The 12,576-nt window shown below is 44.8% G+C and overlaps 1 protein-coding gene across 1 annotated transcript in view; it reads right to left on the bottom strand.

Moving 5' to 3' along the window:
- Nucleotides 1-1,360: 1,360 nt before the first annotated feature.
- The window catches only part of LOC146975367 (protein NLRC3-like), a 76,995-nt gene continuing 65,779 nt past the window's right edge, over nt 1,361-12,576 (bottom strand). Inside the window, exons 3-10 of the mRNA XM_085796615.1 lie at nt 12,015-12,128; nt 11,751-11,829; nt 11,359-11,590; nt 9,384-11,181; nt 9,103-9,276; nt 8,838-9,011; nt 2,101-2,147; nt 1,361-1,948 (exon numbers count right to left, since the gene is read on the bottom strand). Coding sequence (XP_085652741.1) covers nt 1,389-1,948; nt 2,101-2,147; nt 8,838-9,011; nt 9,103-9,276; nt 9,384-11,181; nt 11,359-11,590; nt 11,751-11,829; nt 12,015-12,128 — 3,178 coding nt within the window. The 3' untranslated portion in view covers nt 1,361-1,388. The remainder of the gene's footprint in view (nt 1,949-2,100; nt 2,148-8,837; nt 9,012-9,102; nt 9,277-9,383; nt 11,182-11,358; nt 11,591-11,750; nt 11,830-12,014; nt 12,129-12,576) is intronic.

Raw genomic sequence — 12,576 nt, forward strand, 5'->3', positions numbered from 1 at the left:
GCCAATGCAAACTTCTTCCCCGGAGCAAAAAATAATGAACCAATCAGGATCGCCGGGCGGGACTTTCTGAGGTGTGACATAGCGCTGAAGCGACTGTTTGAGTCAAACAACAATGGCGGCTCGCAGTGAGGAGTCGTGCGTTGGCATTGATTCTGCTATTTCAACTGTTTTGTCGAATCTATCGAATATTAATTCTTTGAAAAATGAACAGAGAACGGTTTTGAAGGCATTTATTGGTGGCAAGGATGCCTAACGGACAAGTGGTTTATCCAATCACATACAAGATTTTTTTACAAGGCCCCGCCTTCTGAAATGAATCGCCTATGGAGCAGTCCCAGACCCTTGTGTGGAGCTCAGCGTAGCTTTGCGGAACTACAAGGGTCTGGCGAGAGCCAGGCTACCAGTTGAGGTTGGTAGAGAGAGAAGAGGAAGGAGAGGAAGACCAAGAGTTGTATTGTGTTGTTGTTGTTGTTTTTACTTACATTATCTCCCCTGTTTTGTGTTCTACCTCTGGAGATTATGCATTTTTCTGTTTACAGTAAACTTTTTATTTTTTGTAAGGTCCCTTACAGTAGTACCTATGCAAGGGCACAGAGAAAATACATTTTCTTGATGTAAATTGCTGCATTCCTGATTCATTCTTGTTGCAATATATTATCTAGAACACTCAAAGTGCAAAGATATTGCAGTACAGTATTTATTTTTATAATAAAATTGATTTACTGATTTTGAAAAAAAAAATCATTCAAACTTCATGGATCAAATTTAGTAATTTAGTAATGTTCTTTGTTGTTAGTGTTTTGTAGTTAAGTGTGCTAGAGTGACAGTGTTTGTTTCCAAAGTGATACTATGTGCTAGTGTTGTGGTTGAATGAGCTTATTGTGAGACATGTATGAAGTGTTTTGTTGATGAGGCACCGTTTTGGGGATGAGGTTAACTGTTTAGCTGAGATGCCTGATGGAAATGATGGCTGTGTTAAGAGTTTTGAACATGTGACTTCAGTTTCGACCACTGCTTTAGCAATCGAAAAAAAACTGTAATACATTTTTTTTTTTTTTTTAGATCTGATCGGCTTTAGTCTGACCTGAATTAGCTCAGTCGTCCTCAAATTCAGAAACACCAAACATTGAGTCTGATGCTTTTATTGTGAAAAGACAGGAACATCACACTCTTACCAAAGTAAAAGTCAACATGGTTTTTATTCTGTAATAATCAATGCTTCCATCTTTAAAAGAAGAGGAAGAAGTTTACAAGAATCATTGAGAAGAAATCAACTGATTTAATCCATGAATGTGAAAACATGAGTGAGAGACAGACAGACATGTAGAGACTGAACTGTCTGTTCAACAGTGAGAAGGTTTCTGTGACAGGAGGAGACTCTGATTCACTCAACACAGACTCACTGAGGAACCAGAACTGGACCACTCCAGTCTAAACCCAAGATACAGAGGTGGAGTGAAGGTGGTGTTGAAGGTGTAGATGTGGATCAGTGAGTCAGAGGAGACTCTGTAGAAGGACAGAGAGCCAGCAGGACAGTCCACATACACTGCTACTCTGTCAGAGAGAGAGGAGGAGGAGGAGGAGGAGGAGGAGGAGGAGGAGGAGGAGATACGTGTCGCTCTGTTATTGTGACAGACGTAGTAACCATCATCACAGCAGATCAGACTCCAGGACTGATCGTTCCGTCCAAAAATACAGTCATTACTGTATCCTTTCCTGCTGATTCCTCTGTAACTCACTGATATATAAACCTCTCCTCTCCTCTCGACCTCCCAGTAGCAGCGACCAGTCAGACCAGTTGAACACAGCAGCTGAGGCCAGAAGTCAAATCTGTCTGGATGATCAGGATATGACTGATGCTCCTCCACACGTGTCGCCTTCCTGTTGTTGTCAGACAGTTTGAGCCATCTGTTCACTGTGTTTGTGTCGATTGTGAGTCGACAGGAATCTGATGGAGAGAACAAGACACAGCTGCAGTTATTGATCATGTGATCAGTTACTGACAGTTTGATGAAGACTCATGAGGTCAGTGATGTGACAGTGTGAAGATGGTTGAATGTGCTGCTTTGTTTCCATGAATCAAAGTAAAAACAGACTTACACTTCCTCAGACCTGGTGTCAACCATGGGACTCCAGCAGGCTCCACCCTGAAAGGAGGAGGGGGGTCAGAGCAGCACCTTCTCTGTCAGCATGCACACATGGACATTACATGGCTCTCACACACACACTGTTTTATCACTGTGTTCACATGGAGGCTGGTATGTATGGATGAACACTGAGCACAGAGAAGAAGGAGCTGGAGTCTTTATCTAGTGATGATACAGAGCAGGAGGAGACGAGGAGGAAACACTTCATCATGTCTTTTCTCCATGTGATGTCACTGCAGTGTGAGACACACACTTTCACTCTCACTGATAAATTCCACTGAGTGTCGAACGGCTGCAGATCCACTCCGACACATTACGTTTAAATTATAATCACCGTGTGAGATTCCACCGACTCCGGGTCTGCTACGGAACAGCTCCAGCATCTGGCAGCCCTCTGCAACACGTACACAGAGCTTCTATTTTTCCCGGACGCCAGAGCACGGTGCATCAGCACAGAGCAGGTCATGCAGGACAGGAAATTGTGTGCAAAATACATAATAAAAAAACCCAGTTAATTTTCAAAATAAAATGCACCGTGTTTACAGTGGAGCATATTTCCTGCACTACACCTTGAAAACGTTGTAATGGGCAGCGACCGGCCTGAAGTCAGCAGCTCGGAGGTTTTCATTTCAAATCATTTACACCATGAACAAGGAGATAGTGATTGTAAAATCACAAATGCAGATGAAGGTTAGCACCGAGTTGTTTCTCTACTACTCCTCTGGATTAAATTAATTGTTTTTGGTTTTGTGGTTCATTTTATGGAGACTACAATCTGCTATACTGCGTGATTATGAATGAATTTGTGGGATCTCGTGTCCCTGCTGTCTGGCGGAGCCGCAACAGTGGGGATCACGGATCACGGATCCGGTGGGTGTTGACGGACGGCGGAGTATGGAGCCGTTCTGGAGCGGAGCCGTTCCATATCCAGTGGAATCCCAGCGTCAAGTTGCACAAACACACGTCACAGCAAATAAGATGAAGACAACAGGTGGAGCTGACCAGCCCAGATATCCCACAATGCACCAAGAAGAAGAATAAGAAGATTATAGCTGCTGTGAAGCAATGGGTCGGGTCTGGGCTATTTTTGGCAAATTTTGGCAATTCTGTCACTGTGCAACAAACAGGGGAATAGGAAGACAGGATAGTTGATACCATAATGTTCATTATAAGTCTGAAAAGCTGGAAAAGCATAAATGTACAAAAGTTTATTTCGCACATTCTGGGACATAAACTGTAAACTGTTTTCTTGTCTGTAACAACATCTATTGCACGTCTGTCCGTCCTGGGTGAGGGATCCCTCCTCTGTTGCTCACCCTGAGGTTTCTCCGATTTTTCCCTGTTAACTCTTTCGCGACCACACTAATTCTTCAGCACATCCACTCAGGACCACATGTTTTTGGCTATTTGTTTACCTTTTATCTCACGTCGAACCGAACTATGTACGTCACCTAGAAACAAACGGTCTTCACTTGTTTGAAGAGTGACTTTACAACGTGCTTCTCGAAAAAACGGCGAGTTTTTCTGCCGTTTCGTTCGTAAGTACGAAGGAGGAGAAGAGAGCTGGGTTTCTCCAAAAACGGAGCTCCCGCTCTAGTTTCAGAGAAAAACGCACTTTTGAGTCAAGTCTGCTCATTTTACCGGTACTCTGCAGCGTGGCATCTCCCAAATCATTTCTACGGCTAAATAAATATATTTGTAGGTAAATCTGGGGGGTGTGGCAGCTTGGAGAGCAGCGGTGCAGCGGTGCGGGTCTCTGGCTGCAGCGGAGCAGCTCCGGGACACTGCTGTGTGACTGGCCGGCGGTGAGTGCTCTGGGGCGGGGGCGGCCGGTCACAGCCCCGCTGCACAGCGCCCGCTCCGCTGCACCGTGAAAACAGCCGTGATAACGGGCTTTCAGATCCGAGTCTCCAAACCAGAAACGTTTGTAAACAACACCGGAAAAACTCGCCACATTTGTCGTCGGTCGCTTTTGTCAAAAGTCACCAAGAGGGTTTGGAAAGTCGCCAGATTCAGCGAGAAAGTGGCAACACTGTAGCCCACAGCCGCACAGCGCTGCACGCTGTCCCCAGAGCAGCATTCAAGGAGAACGATTACTCAAACAAAACCAAGATCACACAGTTTATAAAAAAACATTATGTTTTGATTTTAGTTTAAAACAGTTTTACATATCAGAGGACTACCATATTCACACACAGGGTACCTCAGAGTGTCTATTATCGTAATCTGTAAAAAAACGGTTTTGACGAGTTTGCTCGTGAGTGGTCGTGAACGTTCGGCAGGCTGTGACGAGTTTACTCGTCAATGGTCGCGAAAGAGTTAAAAGGGTTTTCCATGGAGTTTTTCCTCAGTGGATGTGAGGGTCTAAGGACAGAGGATGTTGTTATGATGCCATGTAAAGCCCTTTGAGACAAACTGTTTGTAAAAACGGGCTATACAAATAAAATTGCCTTGCCTTGCCTTGCCTTTCTTCAATGTTAAGATTACAGTTTGATGAAAGTTGTGAAGCTGTAGCACATACGGTTGATTTGGTATGATGCATTTTCATAGTTTTAAAATGTAGACGCTTGCTGTAGCACCACCAACAGGACTATTGTCTTGAGTTTACAGCAGGTAATCTGGCATGGGACTGGACCTTTGTGCAGTTTGGTGAGTTTTCACCCATGGGAAGTATGATTTCCTCAGAAGAAGAAGACAATAGTGTCCTGGCTTCTTTTTTTTTAATTTAGAGGTGTGCTGTGACGCCACCATCAAGACTATTATCTTGTGATTCCAGTTGAGGCCATCTGGTATTTTGATATGACATCAGCATTACTATTGCTGGGTCTTGAACCCACGTCCTTTGGCAACAAGAACCAGCTCCTAACTCACTGAGCTAATTGGTTGGAAGTGAAACATGGTGTGTGGCTTCATTTATCGACTCAGGGAGTCACAGTCCAGGCAGCTGTTGTCAAGGCAGATTTTTAAAAATGGTCAAAATGTCAGAAATTCTGTTATCTAAACAAAAATCTGATGATACATAAATTGCATCTAGACACCATGGAAATGTTGGTGATTTGTTTTTAACGATAAGTGTTTTGCTTCACAAGAGAAAAGGTCCCATGCTGTTTTTCAAAGAAGAAGAGTGCAGCTGTGAACAGTGGGTGGTTTCAGTGTTTGATGAGGAAGGAAACACACTCAACGTGTTTGTTAGAGCTCAGTGAAACACACAGTGAGTTTAGTGAGAAACACTGAGTGTCAACACAACTTGTGTTTGTCTGAAGAAAACTCCACAGGAAGCTGAAGAATGAGGCTGTGAGCAGGTTTACACAGGAGCCACAGCAGCAGTGAGTGGATGAAGGAGCTCTAATAGAAACCATCTGATCACAGTGACAGGACGGATCAGGATCTCATGATCAATGACTCTGTTCTTCTCTGCTCTTCACACAGATCAGCTGCAACGCACCAACTCACTGTGATCAGTCACATCATGTGGAACAAAGCAGCCGTCCTCAGGACCAGTCCTGAGCTCCATCAAACCTGTCCACACATTTTGACTGGACTTGAAGTCAGAGTCCAGAGAAACTGTAGAGCAGAGAGAACCAGGCTCAACTCAGAGCACATGGACTCAGACAGGAAGTGAAGCTCCAGCTGCTGGAGACTTTCATTAAGGAGCCACTTTGTGGCTTCATCTGATCTGGAGTCAGATGTGTTGGAGCAGCACACAAACAGTCTGAAAATAGCTGTTTGATCACACACACATTCAGCCAGTGGCGGCCGGTCAATAGGGGGCGCTAGGGCGCCGCCCCCATCAAAATTTCAGGAAAAAAGTGTAGACACAGTAAACATAAATAACATAATAAAAAGTAATTACCATATCTGTTCAGTGTTCACTCATACAATGGGTTTTACTTTGAAATGTGTAAGCCTTTCCATTCCATATTGGGTTTATTCTGGGTTGTTTCATACATTTCAATAGCGAGGGGCGCCAGCCTAATGAGTGTGTATGTGGGCTCTTAAACTTTTGGCTTCCATGTGACTTCATGCTGGTCTCTAATGGGCTCTTTGCACAGCTCCACTACTTCCTGAACTTAGTGCTGCTCCTTTGTTTCCTGTCTTACATTATTGGACAGACTGATTAACCCAGGTGTGTCTGACCATTGTGACTACTCAGACACACCTGGATTAATCAGTCTGTCCAATAATGTAAGACAGGAAACAAAGGAGCAGCACTAAGTTCAGGAAGTAGTGGAGCTGTGCAAAGAGCCCATTGGTCACTTCAAGATTGTCCTCCGGGCGCAGCTCTCTGAGCCCGTGGCCAATCAGCGCGTTTGGGTCATTTTTTCATCCAATCGGATTGATTCATGATTCCTGACCTGTCAATCAAAGTCACTCCCCTGGCAGCGGGGCCACCTGTCACTCAAACAGCTACAGACGCACCCGCGTGCACACGGAGCAGACACACAACAACAACAAGACAGGAGACAATGGCGGCCGCAGCAAAAGAAAAATCTGTTGTTTCTTTACGAAATAATCCTTTCACAAGGCGTTCGCTGGAGTAAAAAAAAAGATAAAGGAGCTTGGACCGGAGCAACCTGACTTAAAAATCCTGCAGAAGGCAAGGCAAGGCAAGGCAAGGCAAGGCAAGCTCTCCTCTCCTCTCCTCTCCTCTCCTCTCCTCTCTTCTCTTCTCTTCTCTTCTCTTCTCTTCTCTTCTCTTCTCTTCTCTTCTCTTCTCTTCTCCTCTCCCTTCTCCTCCCCTTTTCTCCTCTCCTCTCCTCTCCTCTCCTCTCCCTTCTCCTCCCCTCTCCTCCCCTTTTCTCCTCTCCTCTCCTCTCCTCTCCTCTCCTCTCCTCTCTGCACATTTTGAACTGTCATTATAATTTTCTGTTGCACTTTGTAGTTCGGCCTTGGTGTCTCGCACTCTCTCTGTGTTTGCACCCCCAACACTGTATGGACACAGGACAACCAGATCATCTGCATACACCAGGTGGTCCAACCATACAGCCTGTTCTGCAATTGTTCAGTTGGTTGGATAACTCATCCATATAAATATTAAAAAGAAATTGAGGTAAAATACTCCCCTGCCTAACTCCATTGCCTACGTTGAAGGGGGCAGATGTAAAATCACCCCATTTCACATACATTGTCTGGTGCAGAGGTGGCAAAAGTACTCATATTATGTACTTAAGTAGAAGTACAGATACATGTGTAAAAAAAATACTCTGGTAAAAGTAGAAGTACTGATTCAACTCCTTTACTCAAGTAAAAGTAAGAAAGTACAGGCTTTGGAATGTACTTTCAAATTAAAAGTAAAAATGAATTTTTGCCGTTAATGAAACCTACATCATTTGATAATTTTGTTAAACAAAAAAAGTTCAGACAGAATAATCAAGATTGAACTGACCAGAGACAGTGTCTCCCAACGTTTGGGCCGCCACAGTCTCTCACAAAATAATAATAATAATAATAATAATAATAATAATAATAATAATTTTTAAACAGCGTTTCATCACCTCTCATCTCTGCCAGTCAGTCCACTGCGCTAAAGTGTTCAAACCCACATAATTTTGCATATAAATGTAGGGAGTAAAAGTAAAAAGTCGTCAGAAAAATACATACTCAAGTAAAGTACAGATACTTGAAAAATCTACTTAAGTACAGTAACGAAGTATTTGTACTTTGTTACTTGCCACCTCTGGTCTGGTGTGAATACCAAAAAATCAAGATTCTTATAAGTGACATGGGAACCCCTCTATTCACGATCAAAGGCCTTAGAGGCATCAATAAAACACATAAAAATTGTGGAGTTTTGTCTGTTGTACAAATCCAGAATATCTTTAAGAGCAAAAATACATGTACATCTGTGCCATGTTTAGGTATATTCTGTTCTAGTCAATAGTCCTGAAATGGGTGTTTCTCTTCTATAACACACATTCTTCTCGGAGCCGACGTCTTTCCGCATACAGGCTTCCTTCTCCTATCAAACGGGGCAGAGCTCCTTGTGAAAATGTTTACAGACCGAGGGAGAACCGGGGGTCTGACACAACACCAGCAGGAGAAGCAGGAAACAAGCACGTTGCACCGAATACGCACCACTACGGCGTCACTTTCGGTTGTGAGCGCACATGAAAGTAATGGGTTTGTGCGCGCAAGAGACCCATCTGAACGGCCCCCATGCACACTCACATGCTTAAACCAAGGCAGCGGCCACAATCCGCCCGGCGGCTCGCCTTTGACTTCAGCATCAACTGTTTTCTTTTATGGCGGGGCCAAGACATGCTGTCATCACTCCGTCTACTTTCTCTCTCCCTCTCGGACACAGCAGGGTTAACAAACGATCTGATTGGCTCAGCTGAGTGAAGTTGTCGTATTGACGATCTATCTATCTATTTATCCATCTATCTATCTATCTATCTATCTATCTATCTATCTATCTATCTATCTATCTATCCATCCATCCATCCATCCATCCATCCATCCATCCATCCATCCATCCATCCATCCATCCATCCATCCATCCATCCATCCATCCATCCATCCATCCATCCATCTATCTATCTATCTATCTATCTGATGTCATAAATGCATGGATCACCTGAGACAGATGTTAACACCAGGTGTGACCAGGTGTGAACGCGGCCATAGAAAATGTTCCAGCTCCTCCTCCTCTATCAGACAGTGTGTGTGGCTGCAGCAGCCTCTCCATACCTGAGAGAGTCCAGTCTCCAGTCTGGATCCTCCAGTCCAGCAGACAGCAGCTTCACTCCTGAGGCTCCTGGATGGTTGTAGCTCAGGTCCAGCTCTCTCAGATGGGAGGGGTTGGAGCTCAGAGCTGAGGCCAGAGAAGCACAGCCTTCCTCTGTGATCAGACATCCTGACAGACTGAACACACACAACAACACACAGGAACCTTCTGTCAACACCTGCTGCTGTGTTCAAGTGTCATCAGATAAACAGCTGGATGGATCCTCACCTGAGAGTCTCCAGTCTACAGTGTGGACTCTCCAGTCCACCAGACAGCAGCTTCACTCCTGAGTCCTGCAGGTTGTTGTTACTCAGGTCCAGGTGTCTCAGATTAGAGGACTGGGAGCTGAGGACGGAGGACAGAGCTTCACAGCTTCTCTCTGAGAGGTTACAGCCACTCAGTCTGAAGAAATGATCACAAGAAAAGAAAGGAATTTAATATCTGACCTGTTGCCAGAACAAAGGGGTTTTTATGTAATGATGAATAAATCCAGCTATCTTTTCACCAACAGAGCTTTTTTGGAGGCTTTGACCACTGGCAGCAGCCTCAGAAGAGCCTCATCTGAAGCAGAGTATTTCTTCAGGTCAAACTCGTTCAGATCTTCTTCTGATGACAGTAAGATGAAGACCAGAGCCGACCATTGAGCAGGAGACAGTTTATCTGTGGAGAGACGTCCTGAGCTCAGGGACTGTTGGATCTCCTCTACTAGAGAACGATCATTCAGTTCATTCAGACAGTGGAACAGGTTGATGCTTTTCTCTGCAGACAGAGTCTCTTCAATCTTCGTCTTGATGTACTGGACTGTTTCCTGATTGGACCATGAGTCACTTCCTGTCATCAGACCTTGTAGGAGATTCTGATTGGTCTTCAGTGAAAGACCCAGGAGGAAGCGGAGGAACAAGTCCAGGTGTCCATTTGGACTCTGTAAGGCCTCGTCCACAGCGCTCTGGTAGAAGTTTGTCTCTGCGGATTTGACTCCTGTTGGTTCAGTCTTCTTGGAGGTTGTTTGTTGTTGTGACATCAGGTTGACTCCAGAGTTGATGAAGGTCAGATGGACATGAAGAGCAGCCAGAAACTCCTGAACACTCAGATGGACGAAGCAGAACACCTTGTCCTGGTACAGGCCTCTCTCCTCTTTAAAGATCTGTGTGAACACTCCTGAGTACACTGAGGCTGCTGTGATATCGATGCCACACTCTGTCAGGTCTGATTCATAGAAGATCAGGTTTCCTTTCTGCAGCTGCTCAAAAGCCAGTTTTCCCAGAGACTCAATCATCTCCCTGCTCTCTGGACTCCAGTGTGGATCTGTCTCAGCTCCTCCATCATACTTGATCTTCTTCAGTTTGGACTGAACCACCAGGAAGTGGATGTACATCTCAGTCAGGGTCTTGGGCAGCTCTCCCCCCTCTCTGGTCTTCAACAGCTCCTCCAGAACTGTAGCAGTGATCCAGCAGAAGACTGGGATGTGGCACATGATGTGGAGGCTTCGTGAGGTCTTGATGTGGGAGATGATCTTTCTGGCCTGCTCCTCATCTCTGAACCTCTTCCTGAAGTACTCCTCCTTCTGTGGGTCAGTGAACCCTCTGACCTCTGTCACCATGTCAACACAGCCAGGAGGGATCTGATTGGCTGCTGCAGGTCGTGTGGTTATCCAGAGGTGAGCAGAGGGAAGCAGGTCCCCCCTGATGAGGTTGGTCAGCAGCACGTTGACTGAGGTGGACTCTGTCACATCAGTCAGGATCTCAGTGTTGTGGAAATCCAGAGGAAGTCGACATTCGTCCAGACCGTCAAAGATGAAGACGACCTGGAACTGATCAAACCTGCAGATTCCTGCTTCTTTGGTTTCAGAGAAGAAGTGATGAACAAGTTCCACCAAGCTGAACTTTTTCTCTTTCAGCACATTCAGCTCTCTGAAGGTGAAGGGAAATGTGAAGTGTATGTCCTGGTTGTCTTTGTCTTCAGCCCAGTCCAGAGTGAACTTCTGTGTTAAGACTGTTTTCCCAATGCCAGCCACTCCCTTTGTCATCACTGTTCTGATTGGTCGGTCTCTTCCAGGTGGGGCTTTAAAGATGTCTTCTTGTCTGATGGTTGTTTCTGGTCTGTCTGGTTTCCTGGACGCTGTTTCAATCAGTCTGACCTCATGTTCATCATTGACCCCTCCAGCCCCTCCCTCTGTGATGTAGAGCTCTGTGTAGATCTGGTTCAGAAGGGTTGGGTTTCCTGCTTTAGAGATCCCCTCAAACACACACTGGAACTTCTTCTTCAGGACAGACTTGAGTTTACGTCCACAAACGGAAGCAACATATCCTGAATGAACATAAAAGAAATGAGATCAATAAGAAAATGTATCACTTTAATTCTTCTAAATTACGACTATATGAACTATACTATATTATACTATATGAATGAATATATATGTTTTCCTCCATGTCAGTGAACGTCACATTTGTCCATCATGTTGAATCTTTAGAGAAATCCTCTTACTGCTCTGCAGACGCTCAGCCAGCTCCTCCTGCTTCATCCTCCTCAGGAAGTTCACTGTGATCTTCACTAATGCCTCTCTGCTGCTGCTCCTCCTCTGCTCTTCATCCTCACCGTCCAACACCTCCTCATCCTCCCTCTGACTCCCTGAGCATTCTGGGTAATCTGGACTCAGAAGCTTGTGGATCTTCTTCAGCTCGTTCTTGACAAAAGTGACCATGTTCTCCTCCAGCAGCTGGAACAGAAACTCTATGAGTGACAGCATCAAACTAAAACCATGGAGCCAAACATCAGATCCATGTTGGACAGACTGACAATCCACTGGTGTCAAAGTGCAGCATGGAGATGATGGTGAACCCAACAGATGTAACAGCAGCTGTTGGACATGTCCGCACCATAAATATGGAGTCCAGGTGTGTTTGATGCTGCTGGGCAGACTGACCACTGGGAACCTCTGAGCTCTCCTGGTCCACTCTGTGGAGGAATCAGTGTCAAGTCAACATCAGGAGAGAGAGATAATACAAGATGGACTTTATATGTCCCCTGAGGACGTTCACAACAGACAGAGACACTTTGGTTTCAGACCTGGTCCAACAACACGTCGTACAAACTGGTTCTTTTCTACAATAACCTGAGTCTGACTGTCAGTTACAGCTTACATCTGGTCAGCTGATCCACGTCCTCCTTTAAAGTTAATGAGCCAGCCCTTTGACCGGTCGCTCTTTAAAGACAGACAGCTGGGTTCAGGAGAGTCTGGTCTCTGCTGCTGGATCCTGAAACAACAACACAACTCATGTTACATAGTTTAAGGTTTTAAAAAAATGAACACAAAAAACATGAACCTTGATACCTAAAACAATCCCTGACTTTTTTCCTGTAGATTAAACCACGATGATGAAGGATTTTTTTCCTCAGAATATCCAATTTTTCTGTTCATTTTGTTCTGTTGATTGATTCTATAGAGTTGAAGTTTCTATCTGTAACTGAGTTTTGATGCAGCCAACATCACCATGTTCCTTCTACCAGGTGGAAACAAGACCATGAACATTTAATGTAAATGAAAGGATGATTTTAACCCAGTGGTTACTTCCTGTTTGAAGCAGATGGTGTTGACATATTTCCTGTTGCTACTGGGCTGCACTCTGAGCATCACTGAAAATTAACATGTGGATGTTCAGGCAGGGACTCTTTACTGCAGCTGGACAATGTGTGTCTGAGAAT

This window comes from Trachurus japonicus, chromosome 13, assembly GCF_045865225.1.
Source record: "Trachurus japonicus isolate A0001 chromosome 13, Traja_1.0".
Taxonomy (NCBI): domain Eukaryota; kingdom Metazoa; phylum Chordata; class Actinopteri; order Carangiformes; family Carangidae; genus Trachurus; species Trachurus japonicus.